At 38.5% G+C, this 26,385-nt stretch overlaps 2 protein-coding genes across 2 annotated transcripts; one reads left to right on the top strand and one right to left on the bottom strand.

Annotated features, from left to right (window-relative positions):
• Positions 1–442: 442 nt before the first annotated feature.
• On the top strand, positions 443–16,121 carry LOC140951397 (carbonic anhydrase-like). The gene is made up of 8 exons (XM_073400637.1): positions 443–579; positions 5,438–5,524; positions 6,356–6,385; positions 8,167–8,483; positions 9,938–10,030; positions 10,755–10,821; positions 11,837–11,994; positions 14,731–16,121. The coding sequence occupies exons 2-8, from the start codon at positions 5,458–5,460 to the stop codon at positions 14,938–14,940; spliced, it is 942 nt and encodes a 313-aa protein (XP_073256738.1). The 5' UTR covers positions 443–579; positions 5,438–5,457; the 3' UTR covers positions 14,941–16,121.
• Positions 16,122–16,860: 739 nt separating this feature from the next.
• Positions 16,861–24,503, bottom strand: LOC140951395 (carbonic anhydrase-like). The gene is made up of 8 exons (XM_073400636.1): positions 24,279–24,503; positions 21,468–21,551; positions 21,106–21,140; positions 20,057–20,370; positions 19,614–19,706; positions 18,955–19,018; positions 18,494–18,654; positions 16,861–18,345 (listed from the first exon to the last, which is right to left on the bottom strand). The coding sequence occupies exons 2-8, from the start codon at positions 21,536–21,538 to the stop codon at positions 17,884–17,886; spliced, it is 1,200 nt and encodes a 399-aa protein (XP_073256737.1). The 5' UTR covers positions 21,539–21,551; positions 24,279–24,503; the 3' UTR covers positions 16,861–17,883.
• Between the last annotated feature and the right edge of the window lie 1,882 nt (positions 24,504–26,385).

Consider the following 26,385-nt stretch of genomic DNA (forward strand, 5'->3'; position numbering starts at 1 on the left):
CTTTAGTGTTAAATGTTTGAGCTTGTTATTATGCCGCGACTTAAATCCGAGTTAACCTACTTTGGACGACTCAACAGAGTTCCGAAGTCACTGAGTACGTTAGACCATTACGTAAAAGTACTTGAAGAGACAAGTTCGTCGACCAAAACTTGATTTGAGAGGAAGAGATGGAGAATTTTGGAATGCTTTTTGGCCAGTGTGAGTAAAAAATAGGTGTTTTAAAACACAAACGGCTGTATGTGTGAACGGCCGAGAACTATTGGAAAACGATACGCGTGGACGCCCCTTTTTCTGAAGATGAAGCAAAACAAATTATTTTGAAATTAAAGATGTAGAGTATGCTTATACACGTGGCCTGAATTATTAAAACCTTACTCAACGTATTGTGTCGGGTATAATGACAAATGATAAGAATTTTCAATTATGTTTCACCAACCAATCACATTCAGCCGACCACTTAGAAACGAGCCCCCTACTAGGTAAAGGATCGATTAAAACAAACTAGCGGTCATTGGATTAACGCCCCTCAGGTTTGTAGTTCCAACAAGTCACATCAGCGTGTTCAACTCCAAGAAAAAGGTGAGAATTTTCTCGGCTTCCCCTCATTAATAGCCTACATTTTGCAATATTGAGTTCTAAACTTCCTGGTCCATAGCATAAGCAGATAGCTACCTTAAATTTAGGAGTGTCTTCTGCGTTTTCCAAATGTTACTGACGTAAGAGTCAATCAAGCGATAGGCTAGCTGATCGCCAGAACCTTGTGTTTTTGGATTCGGTGACAAGACTGACTCTATATTTCGTTTTGTTCGTTTGTTTGTTGGATTTTTTGTCTATAACCACTCTATTCCAGAGATCTGTTTGTATGCAAACGTTAACTAGCCTTATAGATAATCACTCACGCCTCAGATAACTTTTGACTCCGCGAACTGTGCATAATCAGTTGATTTGTGGTTAGAGATCGGGGTAAACTTAACTATACCCACCCTGTGCTGTATACTGGCGGTATATATTTCAGACATTACACGGTTTTATTTAACAACTCACCTGTTATCCCCGAAAAAATAGAAATTAATAATTGTTTAACATTCAATTAAATAGTTTGAATATTAATTGATTCAGTCTGTTGCAAAAAAAACCAAGGGAGAGAAGTAGAAATTTACTTTTTACTTAGCATTTCTATGCTATGAGTATTCGTCCTTTCAACCCTTTGGATTACTTTTATACATATTTGGAAGTTTACCATGGCAGATTTGTAAATTTAGAGACAAAAATTTTAAAAATGGCCCAAAGGAGACACGAGCAGATCATTTGAAAAGCTATTCATTCATGATTAAACAATGAGCGAATTCATAAAATCACAAGGCTCCAAGAGTATGACTCGGCCCGTCTTCAGGAAATTTTCTGGATGAAAAATGTAATGTCCATATATTTAAACTTGCAAAAGGAAGGCTTCGTAAAAGAGGTCTGTCCACTCTTGATAAAGTGGAACGTGACTGATTCGTGATGGCTGACTGGGTGCAGGAAATAATTTATGATTCATGATTACGGTCAACGAGGCATCAATTTTGTCTGCAATCCAGAAAGTTCTTTATTTCCCTTTCGATGCAAACTGACTTGAGGAAAATGAATCAACAGTGATGAAGAGTCGTTCCAAAACTTAAGACTGTGGGACAGGTGGAATTTTCCTAAAGATTCGCCCGCAGAATTCGCGTTCACACCAATAAAAAAAACCGTTGGTGTAAAAGGCTTTTTTTTCCCGATCTTGCAAAAAAATGAACTCATGACTACGGGCAACAAGGCATTAACTTTGCCTGTTATCCATAAAGTTATTCATTTTTTTTTTAGTGCAAAATTGATCGGCGGGAAAATATAAATGAGCAAAGAAGCAGGGCCGTTTCAAAACTCAAGACTGTAAGAGACAGTGGAAATTTTCCTAATAACTCGCCTGCAAACTTCGCGTTCACACCCATAAAAAACCCTGGTCTAAAAAGTATTTCTTCAGTGCAAAAACCGAAACACAGAGAATAGGTAAATTCATTATGTGGCTCTTTAAAGCATTTTCGGAAAGGCTTTTTGATAAGCACCATTAACCGGCCAGATCCTTTCTGCTACAGCCACAGCTTCAACTAAGCGCATTCATTACTGATTACGTAACACACCTGGTCGCCTTTTGAAGTACCGCAAAGAAGTCATTTTTATACTGGCTACGTCACCAGGTTTTAATTGAAAATGTTATAAATCACTTTCACGCAGCTTAATTTTGGGTGTGTGCAAACTTTTCAAGAACCACTAAGAATGCGGTGCTGAGGTGAAAGGCTACTTGAGGTTAAAATATGTTGCGGGGTGTATCCGCCCGAGGGACTTAGAATCGTAAGATAAAATAGGAAAAATAGTGAATAGCGAACTTATTGTTTTCACAGTAAATACTTCCTTTTGAATTTGAACCTGGAATTTTTAACTTTTAGGTCGGACAAGAAAAGAAACTCCAGCTTGCGATATGTAATAACCTTTTTCATTTATTTTATTTTTCTCCTGACCCTTAAAGCTTAAAGCAAAGCAAAAGAATTTGGCATAGTCGGCGCGCGGTATGTTTAACTGTTTTCTTTTTCTGTCTTTGTGATGATAATCAACCTTGCAAGATGTTAGAATTTCTGATCTATGTTTCTAAACTCAGTCAATTCCATGAATGAGCGAGGTAAATAATCTGGCCTCGCTCTCAGTTAGTGAGAGGTACAAATTTTAATTGGCACATTAAAGGCAGCAGATCATTTCCATATATATGTGGTCCAATAAACTTTTTTATGTAAATCGACTTATTGTTTTGAGATGAATTCGAAAGATAACAAACCAGCTTTAAAAGAATCATTTACTCATACCTGACCTCTTGTATATCTACCGGTATCAAGCAGTTGCATACATGATTTTCTAAAAAATAAAACAGATTAATGGTACGATCGCCGACTTTCAACTGTTCAATAAGCACTAAACAGTCATTCGTTGGTCCTAACTGAAGCCCATTGCTATTCAGTCAGGCCCTGTAGATTTTGATTGCGTAGTCCGTAGAGCTAACTTTGTCATCGTAGAAAGCTTCTAGAATTTACGTTTTCTATTAAAAGAGACTGTCCTCGACAATATTTACTTTCTGGCAGCCATTTTAACGATTTAGTTCAGAAAAGTTTTTTTACGTCTGCTCTAAAGCTAGCTGAAATCCCACTGATACATTTGGCAAATGAGAGAAGTTGATTTGAACAGTCACCGTCCTACATCATATCTTTGTCTCTTATGTGCGTCCTATTCTGTGGTAGGTAAACCAGCCCTATTCTCATTTGAACGAACATGATACATTGTTAGTAGTTTGATGCTGGACCGCCTATTAGGCCAGCGCCAGGGTTAGGCTGGATTATTAGATCCGACAAATTAACTATTGGTTGATACTGCTGATAACCATAGACCGTAGACCTTTTAAACTCTGACATATTACTTGCAATGTTTTTTTTTTTTTTTTAACGCCATTAATGTAGTCGACCATGACGTATTGTTGCACAAGAGTATCGAAATGTCGGATATGTGTGTAATTCTAAGTCACTTGAATGGTCCAAATCATACTTAATAGGATGATAACAAAAATATTTTGTTAATAGCGAGTTATCATTATCTTGATATTTGAAATGTGGCGTACTGCAAGGTTCTATTTTGAGTCCTCTATTTTAATATTGTTATGTTATAATATGAATGACTTACCAAACTATTGCAAAATTCTGCTCCAAAAATTTATGCAAATGACATAAATTTAACCACATCGGGTTCGCCACCTCAGGTAGTGGAGAGACAAATTATATTACTGAGCGGTTAAATTCGAACCTTTAAAAGATAACGCAGTGGTCACCAGACGTAATGGCAAATAATGTCACTAAGACAGAGTGGATGTCTGTCCGTTCGATTCCGAAACCTTTATACTGGTTTCGTTTTTTCGCTTCTCTTCGCGCCAGGATTACTGATTTAATCATGGTTTGACTACAGCGACGTCTTTTGGTATAATTTACCGGTGACCTTGCTTAAAGCCTTCGTAAAATCAACCAGCGCGAGTTATAACTGCTTTGGTTCAATTTTATCCTTGGCTTAAATTTTATTTTTTCTTTGTTTAAGCTTATAAGTACACAGTACCACACCCCCCAAAATACTAAGATTTACAACAGGACAAAATTTAACCACAACTTACAGATCTAACAAGGCACACGTCAACACAGGGTTCCCAGGGGCACATTTTGAACAAATGAATTACTTTTTTAGCGCCTTACCTTGTAAAATATATATCCTTATAGCTTGGCATATCTAATAATCCCGATTCCTGATCTTTCGTTATGAATCCATTTTAAAAAGATTACCGAGTCCATATCTCCTGTATACAAGTCAAACGCTAGCCAGTTCTTCGAGCTTCTTCGTGAGCACAAAACCTCGGGCAAAACAAAAACTGTTACTCGAAGAGCAACGGCGGAATGCAAGGCTGTCCGAGCGAGGCAAGAAGTGCCGAGTATAAGAGAGTGTTGTTTACTATAAGCCGAACTTGGCATCTTACGAGCTCTCATTCCTCTAGCCTACGTGGCAGACACTCTAAGCCGCTGTATACCGCTGTATAACCAATGGTTTAGACGGTGTGTGGGCCGGCTGCAACTACGGCTATCGTTCCTTGGGCCTGTTGTTTGTTTGTTGGGTAACGAAACTGTAACGCGAGATGATAACTTGATCCAAATAAGTGATTGTCAAATGTAAACTCTCTGGACCCTGAGGACACTGGGCTATTCCCCAGACGTCTTTATTTGGATGCGGGAATCGCACGCGGGGACAGAACGCGAGAAGCGTGACCAAAGGGAGCACGAGGGGTGATAGAAAGGAGGGAAACGAAAGGGAGAGTCTCCCCTCTTTCGTCCATCGAATCACCCCTCGCGCTTCCCTTTGACCGCTCTTCTCTCGTTAATCTTAATTGGAGACTGAGAAAGGACTGGGAATGACACAGCTGTGAAAAAGGGGGATGAAATCAGATCCATGGACAGGGGTATGACATCCACCAAAGGCTTTAACCCTTTGGGTTCCAAGATTGACCAACATCAATTTTCTCCTAACAACATCAGCGGATCATCAAAAGTAAAGGTTAGGAGAATTACTAAATTGATTACTAAAAGGAGAATGCCTTGATCTTAAAGCAAATTCTCTCAACTATTCTTAAAAGAAATGTATGGAGATCAGTCGGGAGAATTTGTACGTGGATTGTGGGGCTTAAAGGGTTAATTGGCTCGCATCTCGGTAATCGACCTTTACTGTGAGCACCACTGAAGCAAGCATGTTATGAAGCAAATTATGCCGAATAATAACGCACCCAAATGCCTCCAACTCGAAGCATGAGATATAGTCTTAGTTGTGCTGCTCTTCCTTCTTTCAGGAAAATTATTGCCAACAGTCATGGCTAAGACTTTGTTGACTTTTGTATGCTTAATCGCTGGAGTGTCCTTTGCATTGGCGCAGGAAGGTAAGTGAGTGCATGAACTCTAAGGCAAAACAAACATTCAATATTTCATGATTCATTGCGGCAGGAATAGTTTAATTGATAGATCGCTGGCCTGAAGTACGGAAAGTCGACGCAGGCTTCATTTCCAGGGCCAATATTCAGGGTCCTCAGTAGAATAACTGGGGAAGATTGTACTGTGCGTCCTTTATTCAAGTTCTCTGTAAATTTCTATGGTACTGATTTCACCAATGTAAGTGGCATGGCAGTTGCAGCATTTGTTCTTGTATACTGCTCCCTGTCTGCCTGAAACCGACAGAAACCTTAGCACGCGACTGACTGAACACAAACGAGCGACAAGAAATGGTGACGTCAACAATCACATTGCTTAACACCATTTACAGACCAAACATTAAATCGACTGGGACTCTGCGACATGTATTACATATTCTGCAGAATACTATCAACGGCTCACTTTAGAAAGGTGGTTTGCTAACTTAGAACAAACTCTTAGTCTAAAGATGACTACCACATAGGTTGTCGAAACGTCAGTCACTGTTAACAACAGTCCTATTCAGCAGGACTAAGTTTACCCGGACGATCATGCTCAACATACTTGTTGAATTTTATTGTAAACTTGTAGTGTGTAGATAGACTGATGACGATGATGATGATGATGATGATTATCAGTATTAGTATCATCATCATTATTATTATTCCCTTATTATTGTTATTATTATAAAGTTTATATATTTATTTCCTGTTGTCACTATGGTTATGACAAAGTAATTCAGTGTTAATCTTGATTCATCATTTTAATTCAAACTTTGACTGTAATATTTGTTGTTTTTCTAGAATGGAGCTATTATCGAAATCCTTCAAATGGTACTCTATATTTTTTTCTACTTTGTTTTTAGTACCTGTACATGTTCGTCTTTGCTCCGAAACTGCGCACTGAAATATACCTCTTTACCACTTTAATGGTCCCATCTGAGATCATCTTAGTGCATCCATCATCAACGACCTAAAACAAAAAAATTCAGTATTGTTTTCATGCGGTGAAATAACCTTTGCAAAGACAATCGGTCGCTGCCAAGGGTCTCTTTTTTAAACAAATATAAAAATGCCGTTTAACCGGGAGAGCGGTACATAACTTTGTTTTTGCTATACGGGTATGTGCTGTTCGATGGGTTTCACTTTTATATCTTCCAGGCATAGGAGACTACGACGGCAAAGGCAACGGGAAACAACAACTCTGCACGGGCAACACGCTTTTTTGTACATTTCTTTGCCGCCCCTGCACAACTACGACGTGAAATGACCCAATTTTGAGTTGACTTGAGAACGGGAACGGCAAAAGGATAAATCTTACTGTTTCTCTCTGAACTCGGGTGCACGGGTCCCCTCTCTTCAGTTCCAAACTAAATTCCCAACTTTTAAGTAACTGGGTGAGTTGGTATGAGGGCAAAAAAAAAATTGAAAGGACGCGAAGTCTATTTTTCAGCGACGCTTTCATTGGCGTCAATGTTGTCGGATCTTTTTTGGCCTTTTTTTATACGCTTCGTTCACGAGGCATCGGGCGAATTTACGGACGGCTGAAAACTCTCAGTGACCGGACCCTTCACACGTAACCGTTCAATAGTTTCTCTGTGTTCACACGAAACTGACGAGCCAGGTTATAGTTAACTTTGATTTAGCAGGGGATTTAGCATCTACCCGTGAGCCGAGCGCGCGGCATAGGTAAATCCAAAATGGCGTCCCTCATATGAATTACTAGGCATCAACCAGACCTTTGCGGAACAAAAATATACATGTATACTGTTATGGTGTCTACCGCGCGAGGCTTCCTTAAGGGGTGCAAAAATACGATGAAGAAAAATGCCCCTATAACCGGTTCTCCTTTCTTTTGTTTTTCAATATACCTTGCTGGCACTGTAATAATTGTAATTGTAGCGTAATTGTATAGTAACTGTAGCGTCGTGTTTAATATTTCCAAGTAAACATTCCTAAATTTGTTCTTCGCGAAAAACTAATTAAAATGCGGGGGGATTGTGTATTAATATGCAAGGCGGATAAGTGACTTATTCCCCATGATCTCCTCCCATTTTTATTAGCTGTTCATTAGCCCCGCTCTTCCTTTAACACAATCAAAGCCGCACCCACTCGCTTTTCAGACAGTTAATTTGGGGGTTATTAAAAATTATTCCTCCCGCACCTAATAGCTTCGGAGTCAATAGCCCATTCGGCCGAAAATTGTTTTAGTAAAATCCAAATAGTTGGTAAAAAATATCAAGAATAAAAAAATTTTAGCAAGTTAAAGCCAGACTTTTCGCTACTAGTGGGCTATAACCAGGAGCCTGCTATAACATATAGGCTAGTAGTAGCTCAACCAATCAGAACGCAGCCTTGATAATAGACCACTAGCTGGATTTTACTAATTTAGGATATTCCCCTGAAAAGAACAAAGGAATCCGAGCACTTGTAAAAATAAGATTTTCATACTGAATTATGCCGCACATCCTCTGGTTTCATTTTCCACGAGATCCCTCCTTCTCCCTTAGTTAGACTTTCGTCCCTTCCTTGCAAGGGAACGCTTGCTATGAATGAGACGCCGCATAACCAATTTGCGCACTTAGCATCATATGGACCTTCTAACTCTTCTTTAGGACCTGCAAATTGGGGAGGCGTATGCGCTAGCGGGAGGAAACAGTCGCCTATAAACATCAACACCTGCGCAGCCATGTATGACTCAAACCTGGATGGTTTTACACTTGTCAACTACGACACTATACAAGCTGGTGTCAATTTTACCGCTAAAAACGACGGCACAACCTTGAAAATATCATTTGACAGCAATGTGTACAACGTAAGCGGAGGTGACCTCCCCGGAGTTTACACCACCGTTCAGTTTCACTTGCACTGGGGATTAAACAACTACCGGGGATCGGAACACACTGTGGACGGGATGATGTATCCTGCCGAGGTGTGTTATGTTTGATGCTATGCGGCAGCGTTAAGCTTTGTATGATGAAAGTACCTTGGTAAAAGCTGAAACGATAGCCATAAAAAGGACAAAAAGGAAAAACGCTTCTATGTGCTTAAGTCGCAACTGGGTTTTGCTTCGCTCTGCCTTTGTTGAGTAAACGGCGCCGGATTATTTAAGACAATCACACGAATAAGAATTAATCAAAGTGATCCTATTGTTAGATTGACTCCTTAACAAAATTTAAATCCACCTAATACTGAAGTACAGCCATCGCCTCCGATCAAACAAGTTAATTATACAGTAATGGCGAAAATTTTCAAGGCTCTTGCAATAAAAAAGACAAATTACACAAAAGACATAAATTCTTCACTCACAAAAAAACCGCAGCAAAGTCGTAAAAAATCCTTAATGATCAGAATATGTGAGACTACTTCCATTTTTCGCACATGAATGTAACTTGGGATGACAGTCGTCTTCGGCTCAAACCTGAGTTTCCTGGATTTCGCCAAGCAGAGCATAAACATCATTTCAACGAATCTAAACCAAACTCAACACCTCCTTACGAACGTTTGAGTATTTTAACTTTAGGTACCTTTTTTTTCTGCTTAGTGTCCATTGTCGTTTTCACTGTCAGATTTAAAAAAAGGTTTTCTTTCAATCTAGACGATTGAGGCGTGTTTTAAACCAACCAATAGACTGAAGCATCAGCTAAAGCATTTGTATTTCTGTGCCGCGCGTTAAGAGAATTGTTATAGTATGTTATTGAAAAAAAATTAGACCATGCTTTAAGCTTTGCGGTAGTAAAATTAACGGGAGGTCCGAGTTATAGAGGGTTCGAGTTACCGAGATTCGACTGTATATATAGAGTAATGAATGCACTTGGAAAGTTTGGAGAGCACTCAAGGAGCTAGGGTCGCTCACAGCTCTTATCTTCTCTCGTGCTCTCCAAACTTCCCGAATGCATTAACTCGATTTATCATATAGACACGAGTGTTTTACTGGAAAATATACCACTCGTAAAATTCATAAAAACTACATCCGGGACCCGAGTGGTTTATTTTCCATAATCTCACACGTGAGTTTATCGATCACGTAATTTTAGTAATTTCCCTCTATTATTTTATCGATGTCATTTTGTCTATATAATAAAAAGAACATTACACGGCGGCTTGAAGATATGGATTTTTTATTTCTCGTGGCAAAAACAATATTTACTCACTCGCTGCGCTCGTTCGTAAAAAATTGTTTTGCTACTCGAAAATAAAATTCATATCTTCGCGCCACCGTGTAATATCCTCTATATACGCACGCTAAGCCTAAACCAATTCTTTAAAAAGGTGGATCTTTGCGCTTTTCCTCGTTTCCGGGGCGCCGCCATGTTTACTTGTGGACCGGACAGCTCTTTATAAAAGCTTCCTGCACAGGACTAACGAGCTCATTTCAATTTGCAGATTCATTTTGTCAGCTATAACACTAAATACCCAGACATCGGTGAGTCACTGCCTCATTCTGATGGTTTGGCCGTCCTCGGTGTCTTTATTGAGGTAACGCATCCTTTCACTCTCAGTTTTGTTTTCCTAACCCATACTTCTTCCCAAAAGTCTCTACATGCAAGAGAATCCCCATTCCAGAATCCGGGAAATTTTTACTTGTGGAATCTGGAATGAAGAAATTTTTGTTTTGGAATCCGGTTAGCACAGCTAAAGGATTATCGATTCAGGAATCCAGAATTCCTGTTCCACTGACAAAGAATCCTGAATCTAGCCGGAATTCACGGAGTCGAATCCATAATCCAAGAATATTTCGGATTTCCTTACATGGAGTGGCAAAAGCATCAATTTTGTTATATAAAAAAGCGCGAGTTTATATTTGAAGAAATCAATTCGAAAGCCGCGTACTTATGCTTCATTTTTGCACCTCAAGTTAGTCGAAAGTTGTTCCTTTTTCAACGTGACATAAAAATGACTTAATCAAGGTAAATATCCTGTGATATATAGTACCCCACTTATTAGTATTTTCTAATATTGAATGTGGAATAGTTTGTAATAAAGAAAGGTCGTTATTCATCAAAAGCGTGATGCATAATTTAATAAGGCATTAAAATATTCATTGTTTTGTTCATTACTTTCTAAATGTTAACTTGGCTCAGGCGCCGACAATCAGGTCTGTTATATAGACATGTCAAAAGGTGTGAAATTCAAAGCGAAATCAAGGCACTAAATTTTTCTTTTTAATTATTTTTATTATTGCTTTCTAAACCGGTGTTAGGTTGGCGCAAGCGAAAATCAGTACTATAAAAAGTTCTTGGATCAGATCAGCCATGTGATGTACAAAGGTACGTGGGATCATTGGGAGGAAGTATCCTGACATTTTGTGAATGCTGTGCTCTGAAAGTAATAGATACCTCTAAGACGAGGACGACTGCAAGAATTAATACTAAGCAGTGCTTGTGCAAGAACCAGCGTCATTTTGGCGGAAAAACGAGAAAGTCGTCGCCATTCTAATACGAGTTTTTGCAAGAAATGTCGGCGTAGTGGCGGAAACGAGTTATGAAAAATGTTAGAGGTTTTGTCATTTTACGACCGGAAGAGGGTTTAACCTCCTTCAATAAAGCTAACAGAGCTAACTTTTCTGGTGAAAAAAAAAGTACAATGAAGCTTTTCGGGGTGTTTACAGTTTTTGAGGCAAAAAAAAACCTGTAGTCAAATCTCGTACTAGCTCGTAGTCGTTCCCGTCTTAGAATCTAAAGGTCTCTAATGTTAAATAAACGAGCTGGAGCGTTCTCGATCATTTCTATGGCGTTCAAAACAAAATTTTCTCGTAAAGGAGGAGCTTTTTCCGAGATAGTTTAAGGCTGACCCCACACTGAATCGTTTGGTTTCAAAGTATCTCACACTCGAGATGAGAAACAACTAAATGGAAAAACTAAGAATGGATGCTTCGCGAATGCCCGAATGATAGCATGAAAATACAGCCACCTCTCATCATGACTCCTCGTTGTTGGGACTCTTCGCGTAATTTATGAGACTAGCGGCAAACGCCTCTCCTGCGATGAAATGTCCCAACTGTGGACGATGGTATTCCGAGGTTAATTAACTGCAATTCGTTGTGGCAGGTCGTTGAATAGATGTGTAATATGCACATTGAATGTGACTGGCACTCTATTTGCTTTTAAGACATGGAGTTTTTAAAAAAGCTAACCATTTGTGCTCTTGCTTAACCCATCTTTATCCTTCCAGTTGCACGGTATTGCTGTTTTTTCTTTTGACAAAAATACTCATACTGTATTTCATATATCTTGCAAGTTGTTTAATTGTGTTTCAAATCACAATTCGTCTTTCGATCCACAGGTAACAGCACAACCTTTTCAGCCTTTAACCTTAAGGATCTCCTGCCAACCAACATGACCAAGTATTTCCGGTACCCAGGCTCCCTGACAACCCCGCCCTGCAGTGAGGCTGTTACCTGGACTGTTTTCGACGATACTGTCAAGATATCGCAGGCTCAGGTAAAACTTACAATTTCTTGTTTTTGGACAGGGGTTTTCCTTGGTTCATTTATGTTTTTCTTACTTGTATCAGGAGCCAATAACCCGGAGCGAGCTTAGTTTAAGCTACAGTGTACAACTCAAATCTGAAGATCGCACTATCCGTGGAAATTCAAAACCCTGCAAACCACACTATAGAGCTGGGCCCAGAGTCATACTGATATGGCAGGAAATAATCACATTCACGGACAAACAAACTTGCATGCAAGCATGTAGTTAATCAGATACAGTCATTTCGGAGAAATCAAAAAAAACTAAAATCTTTATTCAGCCGTAATAAACAGAGGTCAAAGAATATAAAACACTTTATAACTGCATCTGAAATCAAATCCTATCAGGGACACCTACAGAAGCATAAACCACAGGAAATGATTACTCAGTATGCATGTAACAAACTTATTTCATGACCTCTTAATATAAGACTTAGTGCGGCGAAAACAAGATTTACTCAGTCAAAGTTTAGAATGCTACAAGTCATGCAATTTGTAGTGCTAGTAACCTTCGCGAGAGAGAGAAAAAGAAAGGGAACCACTGTTCAAGCAGACTCTCAAGGTCACGTTTCACATTATCACGAGCTTATGAGTCGTGTTTGGCCTGTCAACGCTTATTTCTTACTGTGATCATGCAAAGGTTTTGAATATCAAATAAGTTTAACAAATCAGTCATCAAAAACCAGAGACTGGAAAAATGTATTTGTGATGTTTTCAGCGTTTACTTCTTCTTTTTGTAACTATATCGTACTATGGATGCGCACGCATACAGAACAGTCCTTTCCTTTACGCTCATCTGCCTTACGCTAGAAAACTGATCAAAATTGATACTAAAAATATCTTGATCTGTGAGTTGCACGCTCCGGGTTATGGGCTCACGCTTCAATACAGCTCCTGTTCCACTTTTGTCGAGGCCATCAAGCACTTAAGCTGAAGTGTTGCATTGAAACTATTCGCCTGCAGCTTGTTGTTCCATTTGAGGTTTGGGCTCCTGATGGTAGATAAGAGTACAGACCATGAAAATCTGATTGCTGTCGAATTGTTGAATGACAGGTCCCTCAGGAAACGAGTTAGCGATTAATCTTGTTTCCCTATCATCGCAATAAACTGAGACACAAAAAATACTTTCTCCCTCTGGTCAGTAGCTGCTTTCTTGGTATTTTCTTGATATTCTCAAAATCGAATTCTTTTGTGACTTACATGCATATAAGTAGCCAAAGAGTATGTTAATTGTCTAAAGAAAGTAGGTGCTTAGTTGAAAACTAACAGTCTTCAATTGGCTTGTCATCCTGTGGGGATTGGACAGACAAGAAATTGTACAGGGCAATATTAAAACTGAAGCCTCTTTTAGGAAAAGAAAACGTTCCCATTTCTTTCGCGCTTAATACTTTTGGCTCACAAATTTTACCTTAAAACTTTTAGAGAGTCTTTTTTAAGTTACTCAGTCTGGTATTCTAGAGAGGGGGACCCCAAAATTAGTTCGCAGACCATAACCGTCAATAAAAAACCTGAATATACAACCACCCTACCCCCCCCCCCCCCCTCCCGCCACCCTCTCCCTTTGAAATACAACAGCCACACTTGCTACCCGCTGGTCAACAAACTCAAACTCCCCGATTTGCGTTATTGCTACACTTTAATTAGCCTGTAAAAAGACGCTGTTTTATTTTTAGTTTTCGTTCTTTTCGAAAACATCGGCGAGCGCGCAAGCGAAGCGATCGTGCGAGAACGAGTGCGAAGTGCGAGAAATAAAATTAAAGTCTATTTTCTCCTTTCCCACCCCTACTCCCTTGCGCGATTTTTGTATTTTATCACGCGCGCTCGACGGACTTTGAAGAGAAAATGGAGTTTCTGTGAACAGGATACATTTTGAGTCACTTTACGAAGAATTCTGATCTTTGTTTGTGATTGGCTCAAACATTAATTTGAGTTTAGTAAGGGAATCATGATGTTTTATAACCAAACATACACACGAAGATTTCCCTTCGCAACATCTCTCACGTGAAGCATTTTTTGGAGAAATTTGTCGTAATAATTAGTATGCAAGAATTAAAAAGTGTAAGCGTTCCACAGGTAGCCAAAGTTCGGTGCATAAATTACCGCCTGTTTTCATGATACTGATCTGCATAATACGAATGATTTACAGGCTTTGTATGAGAAATCTAATATAGTCAGGTTAAAAGGTAAAAAATATAGACACAAATATAGAATAAATTTCACTTACGTAAACTTGGGTTTGTTGATGCTTTTTCTGTGTAACCTGGGCTCAGTTTGTGGCCATTTTACACGGTTTTGCGGCTCGTTGTTTGTTCAGTGTTGTTTTCTTACACTGAATACGAAGCAAGGCAAATTACTGTGTGCAGTCTCAACTCACAAACCAAAAAACAGCGCACCGATTCGGCATGAGAGCGACAAATCCTTTTAAGGCCAGATAAATTTCTCACCTCTTCCCCTCGTCATGGGTATTGCAATGCGTTTTTGGTGGGAAAAACTGCTGAAAGCTTTCGTTTCTGGGCAATCTGGCGTGCGCTCAGGAAACTCGATGACTACGCGTTGCGTGGTGAACCCGCACACTTTAAATACGCTCCTCTCATTGGCTAAATCCAAACACTTCTCGCGCACAATCAGTGGACTATCTGAGGGTGGAAAGATCCAGGTTTCATCTTTTGGTGGAGAAATGAAACCCATTTTCTTTTTCTCTTTACAGCTGGATATGCTGCGTTCCATGAAGTACAACAACTCCGAAAACATTGTTGACAATTACCGCCCCGTTCAGCCTCTCGAAGGCCGCCAAATGAAAGCCAGCTTTGGCGAGCCAAAGACTATGCCTCCTGTTACAACCGATGGTGTTGCTCTCAAAATATCCAATGTCGTGTTGCTGTTGATGCTCCTCCTGAGAGCAGCCTTCTTTCATTAAATGGTATACAAGTCGCTCCATGTAAGGGAATCAGGATTCCGGAATCTTGAAAATATTTGTTTGTAGAATCCGGAATCCGGGAAAATTTTGCTTGTGCAATCGGAAACCTTGGCTTTTGCAATCAGAAATACAGCTCAAGGAATCCTGAGTCTCACCGACAAAGACTGGAATCCGGTGCCTGGAATCCGGAATCCGGAATCCGGAATCCAGGGCATGGAATGTAAAATCCAATACTGTCTTGGATTCCCTTATATGGGGCGACACAACACTAGGTTCTCTACCCGATGGGGTGGGAAAGAGGAGGATCCTCTGTGTAGTATTTTTTTGCGGTTGTGAGGATATCATGGGTAACATGCGGGTGGTACTTCGATACTACAATACCACACCGAGTCACATTCAAAAACATTTTCATTCTGTTCTTCTAGCTACTGGCCTCCATCCTCTCTTGCTAAAGGACATTATATTTCTAACCATATAAGTCCGAAAACTACCCTAACGTATTCTAAAACAAAACTGCGTTTAATTTCTATCAGACATCCCTGAGCTGATTGTCAGTGATATCTTCTTTGGCGGTTTATTTTCATAAATTTTACATAAGGGAGATCCTCATCCCCTGCCCATTATTTACTAACTTCCGGTTACTGTGTGACTTCCAATAAAAATTCTAGGAGCTTAGTAGTTATAGATTGCACTTCGCTGGCTGTTAAGTTTTTGTTCCTTTAGTACTTATTTAGAACGAAACTTAAAGAAATATATTTTGCTTTCAAGCACTTTTTATTTACTTTCAATTATTAAGCACTCAGTCAGTTGGTGACAGATTATGAGTTTGAATACCACATCCCTCATTGAGAGGTTATTCTTAGATCTCTGACCGGCTATTCCTTTTACAAACGTATATAGCGGCACTGTAGTCCATCGCACCGAGGAGTAATCTCTTGGACTGTTTATGCTTATAATATTATGGCGCCCCATTACCTTGTTTGGCGAGAAGAGCACTGCCCACAATCATTGGTGCTGACGACCAACTTGGGTTGGCCAAAAGCGTTAAGAGAGGTTTATTTGAGCCCGTAAGGCCGTGTGGTATAGTCGAGCATGCATAATCAACGCTCTGCTGACGGAGTGTGAAATAATTATAGCACGAAAGAGGTAATAAAAGCATACAATTTGGAAATTTCCTGTAATTCTTGTGTTTTTTCCTTTCTTGTCCCACGCAACCCTGCACCCTTAGTCACCTCACGAGTTCATTGTCTGCCATTATATTATCCCTATATAAACAGTCGAAGCAATCTAATCAGCCAAATATCAACCGACTGGGATAAGAAAAAGTGCACGTAAATTTTGAGTGAAAACAACAAAATATGTTGAAATCGATCAGAAATAAAACTGCATGAAAAGTGGAAGTGAGCACCTACAGGGCCATTCAACATTACATTCACTTTAGGTTTGTATCGAAACTACCGACTTCAGTTGTATCGAAATTAATTCACCTCAAACAATAAATGTGGATGATTCCTGTGCATTGTAAGTCACACCTTGATAAGAATTGTAACAAGTTTGCCTAAACGCAGTCTTTATAAATCTTTCCATTTTGCGCATTCGTAACCATTTTTGACGTCACGCCAGCCACAATACAAAACAATCAAACGGCGGCCATCTTTATGTACCAAAAAAACCCCATGGGGATTGAACTCTCGTGTGCAAACTTTCCTTTGTTCCAAGTAATTTGTCTGGCTGGTGATCACGTGAGTGAAAATGATCTAACCTGGTTGGAGCATGAGCACTTCTACATTTCAGTCGATCATACGTTAGCACGGTGAAATCGCCTAAACAGTGCAGTGTGACCTAGCCCTTTAAAGTAAAGCGCTTTATCCATTTCCTTGCTAACCATGAACTACAATTGAAATTGACAGAGTTGGCATGTTTTTTTTAAATGAAGCGTCTTTATTTCTTTGCCCAGTTTTTAAAATACAATACATGAAATGGCGGTGCTTATGCAAATATCAGTTTAAAGTGAATCCTTTGGGTTTTATTTTGCGTTTTTCCCTTTTTCTTTTTTTTACATTTTTTCTCGTATATGGCTTTTTCTCCCACCAACTCAACTAACGCACGAATAAACTGAAAATCCATCAGAACTCGTAATAAAACCTTGCAGCCTATATCAAGCGCCGAGCGACGCATTCAAAAAAGCGCGTTGAGTTTAATTTGCTTCTGATTGGTTGAGCATCAGTCAAACCTACGTGTTTTCCCAATCACTGGACGCAGGAATTTGTAACCTGTAATTCCGCAAATTTTAGCAACGTTTTCAAGTGGGTCGTTTGCCAAAGTGTTGTTGGCCTTTCCTGCCAGAATATTTCCGACAGCAGACGGAAAATTCTTTACCTAAGAGCAGTTGCCTTGTTGTCGTGGAGTGGGTTTCTGTCTAAGTTTTCATTTATCTTAGGACCTATCCCGCTAATCATTCAGGGTTGGTAGAAGGGTGAACCCCGAGACTTTTCCGTTTTATGGGAGAAAGGGGGTGGGATACTGATTTAACCATCTCTATCACAAAAAGACGACTGCAGACAATCCAAAGAAAAAAAAGTAGGAAGACTGCAATGGTGATAGGGAGGAAGATGCATATAGAAGTAATATGTTTGCCTGTGTGGCCAAAGGATGATGAGGATGCCTAAGACTAAACTGCTAGTGAGGAGTAGAATATACCAAAAAACCCTTGCGTAGGGGCCCACTCCGAACTAATGCCTCTGATCAAGTGCAAAAAATGACAAGGTGCGGATTAAACAAAAACAGAGCGTTTTCACAGGTTACAGATTCCTGTCAGTTTTCTACGGTTTCCGAGGCAGCAGTAACCCTAACTTCTGACTAGTCTTGGAATGTCATTTCATACATGACTCTGCTACAAGACTAATAGATTAGAAACTACATCAGAGTTCATATACCCTCGTTCTAATGCTGCACAAAAAGAGCTGCCAGGGAAGCAAACAGCATCGAAAGTCCAGCGGTGATTCGAACAGCAGATGAGCCCAGGTCAAATTCGACAGTTGGAGCTGGGGGTGATTCCTCCGCACCCGTGGTAGCAATAACAGTAGAAGAGGGTGTGTCAGTGCCAGTCACTTTGTTACTGGCAGTGTTCTTGGTGGTTGAAGCTGAGGATGATTTCTCTGCACCCTTAGTAGCAATACTAGTAGAAGAGATAGGAGACTGCGTACCCTTTGGGGGAGTTATGGTGGTAGCGGTGGTACCCTTCACATCAGTGGTACTAGCAGTGGTCCTTAGCATTGAGTTGTTTGACATCTCGGCGACCTGGAAACTAGCCCTCACGGTTCGGTTGTAGAGTGGCTGAACGGGACGGTAATTTCCAACACTTAATGTGGTGTAAGTCTTCTGGAGTTGTCGCAGAAGGTTCATCTGGGGAAAAGAGACTCATAGTTAAAAAATACCCTGCTCATGAGGCATTCTCTATTTTCACAAAAAAAGAGGCTTTCTTTTGACAAAAGCGTTTGTGGCAAATACAGAAAAACACCGTACAACACTTGCTATCAAGTCAATACTGTACCTGATACTGCGATACGTTGACAGCGTCCCTAAAAACAGTCCATGTGACACTCTCTTTGCAAGAGGGAGTGGTTAGAGAACCACTATACCGGAAGTACTTGGTCTTATTGGCAGGTAACACGCTGTCAAATCTAAAAGCTGGGACGCCACTAACGGAAGAGTCTAAGGAAAGAGACAAAAACGTGCATTCTTATTATAACATGAAATGATATATTATGGGGTATACTCTGTAAGATGTGATATTCCCAGTTATAATTTTCATATTAATTACAGGATAATAACAATGATTATTAATTATTATTATTATTATTATTATTATTATTATTATTATTATTACTATTATTATTATTATAACAATAACAATGATAATAATATATTTAATTCAAGTCATTCTGTTGGGGTGCAGTTTTTCATGCTATGGAAAAAGCCTCATATATATAACACGGAGAACACATCACTTACAACTAGAAGTGAGATTCCGGGTAGTTTCCAAGAAGGAAAATGCAGAGTTATTGTTCCCTCCGACCTGAAAAAAATACATTAACAGTGAAGTTAAAAGAAATTCACACTGATTAGCTTAGTTAATTTCCCAAGAAGGATTGTCCAATACACAAATGAAAAATTTGTATTTGTATTGTCTTCAGTTAATTAATCGTGAGCAGAAACGAAAAGAAAGCACTTGAGGAGTTGGCGATTTCGCTGAGATTTTAAGAGAAAGGTAGATTTCTTTTGTTATAATAATGTTGTTTTTTTCTGTCCAGCCTGAATATTCTAATTTTTCTGCCGATTTTAGGCTGAAAATATTCTATTATTATTCTTAAATTGTATCGCTTATGGCTTATTTCCGTTTTCGGCCGATGATATATTGGGGTGTCAGTTATAGTAGGTACAGGTTTTTTCGTTTTGTGATAGATGCATATGAAATAAATCAAACAAGAACTTGTCGTTTAGAGAAAGGAATAAGTTAAAAACATAGAATTTAATTGTATTTACAGATTTTCAACCCACATATTATTTCCTTTTCAAAATCTCAGCCTGAGATTTATTCTTAAAATTTCGCAAATTTCAGCCCAGGCTTCCCGCAGTCAACTTTAGTATCAGTAAAACTTCATCTTATGTACCTGTATGAAGATACCAAGGACGGCGAGACCATCTTCTTTTTCAAGTGCTTGCAAAATGTTGGCATATTTTGTATTGTAGCTTACGAAGTGCAACTGTGAAAGTAACCGAAAAACAAAATTTAATACTAGATACGGATTAAACCCAATAGTACAAGTGGTAATAAAAGAAAGTTTATGTTGTTTTAACCTTTAAAAATGGTTCATTATTGAAAGCAATGTGCCAAATTCTTTTTAGGTATTGGGAGATTAAATTGAAAAGATTTATTGACACTCAGTTATCTCCCTTGGACTGCTGCGGAGACCACTGATTTAAGAGAACGGCGATCTCCTAAGAAGGTGCAAACAGGAGGTGAATGTGCATAACAGATAAGCAAAGCAAACGATTAATAACAACACCACAAAATGCCCATCTGTATGCACTCATTTGCTCACACAGCACTCACCTCAGCGGCGTAATGTTCTCCATCTACAATGTGTTCCGATCCTACAGTGTCGTTTGGTCCGTAATGAAAGTGAAACTGAACAGTGGTGTAAACACCGTTCAGACCTCCTCCGCTGACATTGTACACTCCTCCAGGGAATGACATTCCAAAGGAGTGGCCATTGTTTGAGCCAGTAAAGGTTTTGTTGAGTTTCCTGTCGTAGTTTTTCAGTGTGAACGCACCCAAACCTTTGTCATGGGTTGTCTCGGTGCTTGTAATGTCAATTGGTGATTGTCTCTTTCCTGTACTGCATACACCAGCCCAGTTAGCAGGGCCTGAAAGGGAACAGGGCATGTTTGGAATAAGAACTTTTAAAAAGCACTTTAAATAGAATGACTTGTCGGTGAAAAGCTGGTTAGAAAAGTGGGAGAATTTTCACTTTTCATCGCAGGACAGATTTAATGAAAACTGATGGACAGTAAAAACGAAATGTTAATATTTTCTCACCAACATTAACATTCGGAAGGTAGCTCCGACAATTTTTGCCCTTTAATGACGTTACTTTTTCCTCCTAGTTGGGGAATTAAGGAGGCGATGGATGAATACAAAAGGAAAAGAATTGCAACCGAATTATAGGATAAATTCATTGACCAGTCCAGCTGCCAGCAGCAAGCGCGGGGATGACTAAGTGTTGCCTAGCAGACTAACTTATTAAATGTTTTAATGACCTCTTTTTTATTTCCCCAATTTATTTATTTTTTTCACTTTCACCATTCCATATTTTGAAAGCCTTGAAAAATTATTCATTAACAGAACACCCATAATGTCCCAATATGGTTCATGGCTCAAAAGAATAAAAAAAACTGCATCGTAGTGTTGATACAGATGCCGTGAGTGCTGCGTCAGAAATATCTGTTTACAAAGTATTTTTTAAGTTTCATGTAATTGAAAAAACCAGCAAATGGCCAATTAGACACAACTCAATTCTAGCGTTAAAGGAGGAATAATTCGTAAAAAAATGTCTTCCGAAAGGATCTAAAGCGGTCTAATAAGTAAATATTCAGTCTTACCCAGAACGGCATTTGGAATATATGTCCATGGTAAACCTGAAAGATAATAATACATAATAAAAGGATTGCCATCAGTTATATCCTCAACATGACCTTACAAAGACTAAATTGTATATGACACTAACTCTTCAAAACTCTCCTAACAGCGATTTCTGTTTGTGTATCACGAAGAGCTCACACCTTATCGATCAGCACTGTCAAGACTACTTTTTCTCAGTTCGTTTAACTTTTGTAACAAAAAAACTACCTCGTAGCTTTCCTTGCATTCCCAGGCGAAAGACAAGCCTGTTTCGATCAGTTACTACACATTACAACATTTTAAGAACAATGCTTTGCAAATAACAGCAAAAATTTACCTACCTCCCGCCTGCTGGCTGAAGGCAAGATGTGACCAGTTTACACAAAGAAATGCGATTAAAAGAAATCGATGCATAATGACTTTATTGCTGTGAACAAAAAAGAAGAGAAAATATATTTCATACATCATTATGATCGGCAAAAATCAAAAGTTACGACAAAGATGAGTGATTAAATATCAGATTTGTAAAGCACTTATATACAAATATACACGAAAGTTTTCCCTTCTTTCCTCACGGTCAAAGGTAAATGCAGTTGTAAAGTGAACTGTCTATAAAGATGAACAAGTAAAGCATACTACTGTTCAAAAGGTTATAGATTTTCAATTTGTCTAAAGTGTCGTGGTAATAAAAACTACTGACAGCATGCTAGAACATCAGTCATAAATATATTGTCTATTAAAGTACACTATCATGGATTCATTTCACGAAGTTAAAGCCTGAATAATAGTTTCATGTATTAAGAAGCACGATCATCAGCTAGATCGACAGCAAATCAGGAAAATGAAACAAAATTAGCAGAACCCCAGGCTTTAGATAAAAAGCCATCCATTGTCATAAATTCAAATTAAACCATTGCTGTTCAGACAAGAAAACTGAAAGTAAACATGCACCAATCTGGCATTCGATTCACAATTAGAACGCTTGTTTTGTATTGTTTTGTTTCTTTTCCTGAGACGATTTCTGATCAATCTTCACAGGTATTCTGGCGGTTAGTTTCATTGGTTCATCACTTTCAAAAATAAGAACCAAGCTAATTTAAGGCGATAAAGACTAAGAAGCGAATCGCTTCAAGCTGATAAACAAATATTGAAGACAAAAATGAAGGAAAAAGGGCAAGATCTTCATCTTCGTCGTAATTAATGATATTGTCTTCCGCCACTGTTCACTGACAGTCCTCGCAAGTTGCACGCGCATTTTCCTTAATCGAAAAGAGCAAAAGAGAGACAATAAAATAAACATTTTTCCCTTTTCCAACCTGATTGAAACTAATAACCACACAATTAAAAATCTGTGTGGAAAAGATGAGGACTTTTGCTTACGTTTTCCCATGCCATTTCAGTTCGAGCCGAGCCAAATATAGAGTCAACCTTATGTAACTTTAGGCGCCATGTAATACAATGTGTATTCAACAGGGCAACTTATCTTGCAAAGGAATCCGCAATGTGCTCGTCTGCCAGGAAATTATAGGTTGACAAATATAATGAACTGTGTACAATTAACTGTGTTTCTGATAGGAAAAATAGAACAATGTTTTACAAATTCAAAAAGCAGACTAAGTGATCAAAGGAAACCTCTTAAATATTCCTTTGTTTTGTAAAGGAGAGATGTGATGAAATTGTACTAACAAAACTTGTTCTCCGGGGTGTGCATAGTATATCGGATTTTTTGGGCTGAATAGCCCAAGGTTAATTCAGGTTCTGAACTATCTTGGAACAATACTGATAGCTGACATTTGAAAGGAAAGCCAAAGCAATCGATTTGGACGTGTTAATCACTTTATTGTTTCAAACTGTTCCCACCTTTTTTTGGTTGAAATTTAGTTGGTCTATTTTTTTTTTCCATTTAGTTTGTGATTAACTAGAATAGCTAAAGGCTGCCTCGAATATCACGCTTGTTAACCAAGATTAGTTTAATGTGCCTCATGAAACATTCTTCTGTTTCTTTTTCTAGAGAAAAGAGAGTTCCTTTAATAAGTTGGTATTGGAAAGTTGCGGTTTCATAGGTCGTCTTACACTACTAAAGAAAACCGACATTGTAAACAAGAATCAACACAAAAAGATTGAAATAAAAACTGATCCCTTAGAGTGGCCAATATCTAGCACACAAAACCAATTACTTTCATTCAGAAAAATACCCGGAGGAATTCAGCAAAAGTTAACTGCTAAAAAAGAAACATCGTTTCTCTTTCGTTGACTAAACCAGCGACATAAAGAGAAAAAGATCCATTGATGAGCAGCTCATGTATATGACTTATTAAGGCTTTTCTTTCCATGCACAATATCATATCTATCGTAGTCTAGCTGAAGACAGCATTTTTGCGAAAGGTTCTTTTTTCGCCACGGAAGTATAAAGAAATTCTACTGAAAAACGGGGGAGAAAAACTGAAAACGGCCAAACATTAATAAATTGTTCCTTTTGACTTAAATTAAAACTCCGGTGCCGGTGCTCACTCGACTCAAGCTTTGTTTTCCAATTCATGATAGCTAACTCTTTTGTATATTCTCAGTGCATTTCGAACAAGGTCTTAACAATAATTTTTTAACATATGTGGTTTTATGACATAGACACTCCCTTTCAGATCAAAGTCCAAAAACACTAACCGAGTGCTAACTCGGGTGAAAAGAAAGTAGTTCTTAGGACGAATATATGGAGCATATCGGCCCATGTGTTTATTTCAACGCTTGACCATCGCAAATTTTTGCTATGAGGAGCTAAAACTGAAGAAAAGGCGAAAATTAAACTGTTCGAAACTACCTTAACATTTGTAAGCATGATCCTAGAGCTGAAAGGACTCAAGATTTTTAAAATTGGACCTCTCAGTATATAGTTCATTCTAACTGAATTCCGCTGCTTACAACTGCAAGAGCTTCGAAGGCAAACTGAACTAAGAAAAAGCTAGTGTTGGTTGCGAACGCCCCCTTTTGCGATTTTTCCTCAGTTATGTGTTCATGTTAATTATCGAATTTATGCTACCCCTGATCGCTACACCCTATGTTTTTAGGATCAATCACTTAAAACCAGAACACAAATTATAAATATAATACACTCAAGAAGACACCACATTTTTGCAAAGGAAACTACACTTAAACTTACCTTTAAAATGAGGTACAGTAGTTAGTCTTTTAGGACGACAAAAGTTCCCACTGCTTGTACCAGCTGTAGAAAATCAGCCAAATGTTTTTAAAGATGAAATAAAAGAAGAAATCGCTGGGAAAAAAAGCCTTTGATGAGTGCTGCGATCGCTGCGATCACTAGAGATAATAAGAAAAATTGAAGGTTAAATCAGCGGTCGAAGCGATCGGGGTAAACACTAAAAAGAATTAAGATTTTATGGCCTTTTATATCTTCAACTTAGAGCTAATTAAAATTAAAATATTTCAAAATATTGTGATATTCTAAGGAGGGAATATCTCAATATTAATAGTTCACTTCGACTGCTTTGTTTTGGCGATATTTGTCCAAATAATGTTGGTTTGTTTTGGCAACATTTTTTTTTTAAATCACTTCACGTTTTATAAGTTCGTGCAATGTTCAAAAATACCAGAAATTCGCTTTTGACAAAGACATATGCCGGGTCAAAGTTGAATATTCCACAGAAAGAGTGTTTTGTCGGAGAAAAAAAGTAAAACAAGCTGAAAATAAATATTAGAATATCGTCGAAACTTGGTGACATAATTACGTAAGACCGCGGTATTGTTAAACAATGTAAAATACACACGAACTGTCAACAGTTAGTCGTCTGTTTTGACAAATCATTTAGAATACACTTAACACTCTCTTAACTGTAGGCATATAATGATGTCCATAATAAACATTCTCAGGAGGGGCAAATACTCACCTCTCTGTGGAGGGAGCCAGTCGCCAAAGGTGTGTAATCACATGTGAACACCGGTTTTGGCAAAACACGAAGCATTATCTCATGTAAGCATTCTCAATTACAACTTCAATCTAGATATATAATTGACTTTTAAATCACAAGAAACATTTCTAAAAAAGGTGAGTAAAGAGGAAATTTGATTGGACGAAGGCTATAAGAACAATCAAACTTTGAGTTTTACGAAGTTTACACCTTGCAGTATGGTTGAACCCTAATCCACCTCCCTTCCCCTCCGGACGCTATATACATTCGTATTTGTGCCGATCTGTATAGTGACACGTCTTTAGCGTGTGAATGATATCATTGCCGACTTGTTTTTGTCTCCAACCACACCGTCCTTTCCAGTAGAACAAAAACTGGCCTATAAATGTGCAAACTTTAGGTGTATAAAATCAGTCTGGGGTGTGGCGAGCTGGTAAATTGTAAAACAACTGATTTTATAAACATTTTTTGCTTTTGCAGAATAGAGAATCATATATTCTGTACATCAAGGTAATATACGTTATAAACACGCTCAATTGCAGACCCGGTGTCTTTTCTAAGCAATAAAATATTGATTACAAACTGCTTCCTGAAACCATTAAAGTCATTGATATCTTGGTTTTAAAACATCTTATAGCGATGTTTTCTTTCTGTAGTTTAGGAAAAGATTCAACTGCGAAGAACGTATACTTACTAACAGGCAAGACGTGACCAAACGAAAACGTCACGCCTAACGTTAACGTTTTTTTATATATTGCATTTCATATGCAGTGGTATTACACACTAGTTTATAAATGTCAATCTTGACTTAGCGGCTATATTTAGACCACAAAGTCCATTCAGTCCAAAAGTAAGGTACTTTAAACCCTATTAAGGATATACTTGCTGAGTACTACTAAAATTGCACGATTGTGACAGCTTTAATATACACAATGATCATTATTCATGTCTGTTTGGAAAAGGATGGTATCCTTTTATTTTAAGTCATGCAAAGTATAGTTGTAAATGGATTTTCAAAGCCATTTACATGGTAGAACAAGCAAGAACAAGCCAAACATAAGCAAGCAACATGCACAACTGTCAGGCAGTACCACACTCGATTATTCACTGTATGAAACATCCACGTGATAGACAGGTGGTAGTTTAGCCGGTAACTTATTGCCAGGGTCACAGACCTTCTGATTCCCATACATTTCTCTGCTGTGTTTTTCAAGGGAACGTCAACATGGAGATAAGAGGGACTTGACATCAATTACAACTCACAAACGACGCATTCGTTGACATAATGGTTTTCCTTAAACGTACAACGATGAAAAAAAAGAGTTGTTTAAAAGGATCAGG

This window comes from Porites lutea, chromosome 11, assembly GCF_958299795.1.
Source record: "Porites lutea chromosome 11, jaPorLute2.1, whole genome shotgun sequence".
In the NCBI taxonomy this organism is placed as follows: domain Eukaryota; kingdom Metazoa; phylum Cnidaria; class Anthozoa; order Scleractinia; family Poritidae; genus Porites; species Porites lutea.

Bases quoted from the DNA above. Each gene is read 5' to 3' on its own strand.
- LOC140951397 (XM_073400637.1), top strand. From the start codon at position 5,458: ATGGCTAAGACTTTGTTGACTTTTGTATGCTTAATCGCTGGAGTGTCC. The intron at 6,386-8,166 runs GTACTCTATATT...ACTCTTCTTTAG, and splicing joins TTATCGAAATCCTTCAAATG to GACCTGCAAATTGGGGAGGC. The intron at 11,995-14,730 runs GTAAAACTTACA...TTCTCTTTACAG, and splicing joins TCAAGATATCGCAGGCTCAG to CTGGATATGCTGCGTTCCAT.
- LOC140951395 (XM_073400636.1), bottom strand. From the start codon at position 21,538: ATGCATCGATTTCTTTTAATCGCATTTCTTTGTGTAAACTGGTCACAT. The intron at 21,141-21,467 runs AGGTAGGTAAAT...TTATCTTTCAGG, and splicing joins GCCTTCAGCCAGCAGGCGGG to TTTACCATGGACATATATTC. The intron at 20,371-21,105 runs GTAAGACTGAAT...GTTCCCTTTCAG, and splicing joins TATTCCAAATGCCGTTCTGG to GCCCTGCTAACTGGGCTGGT.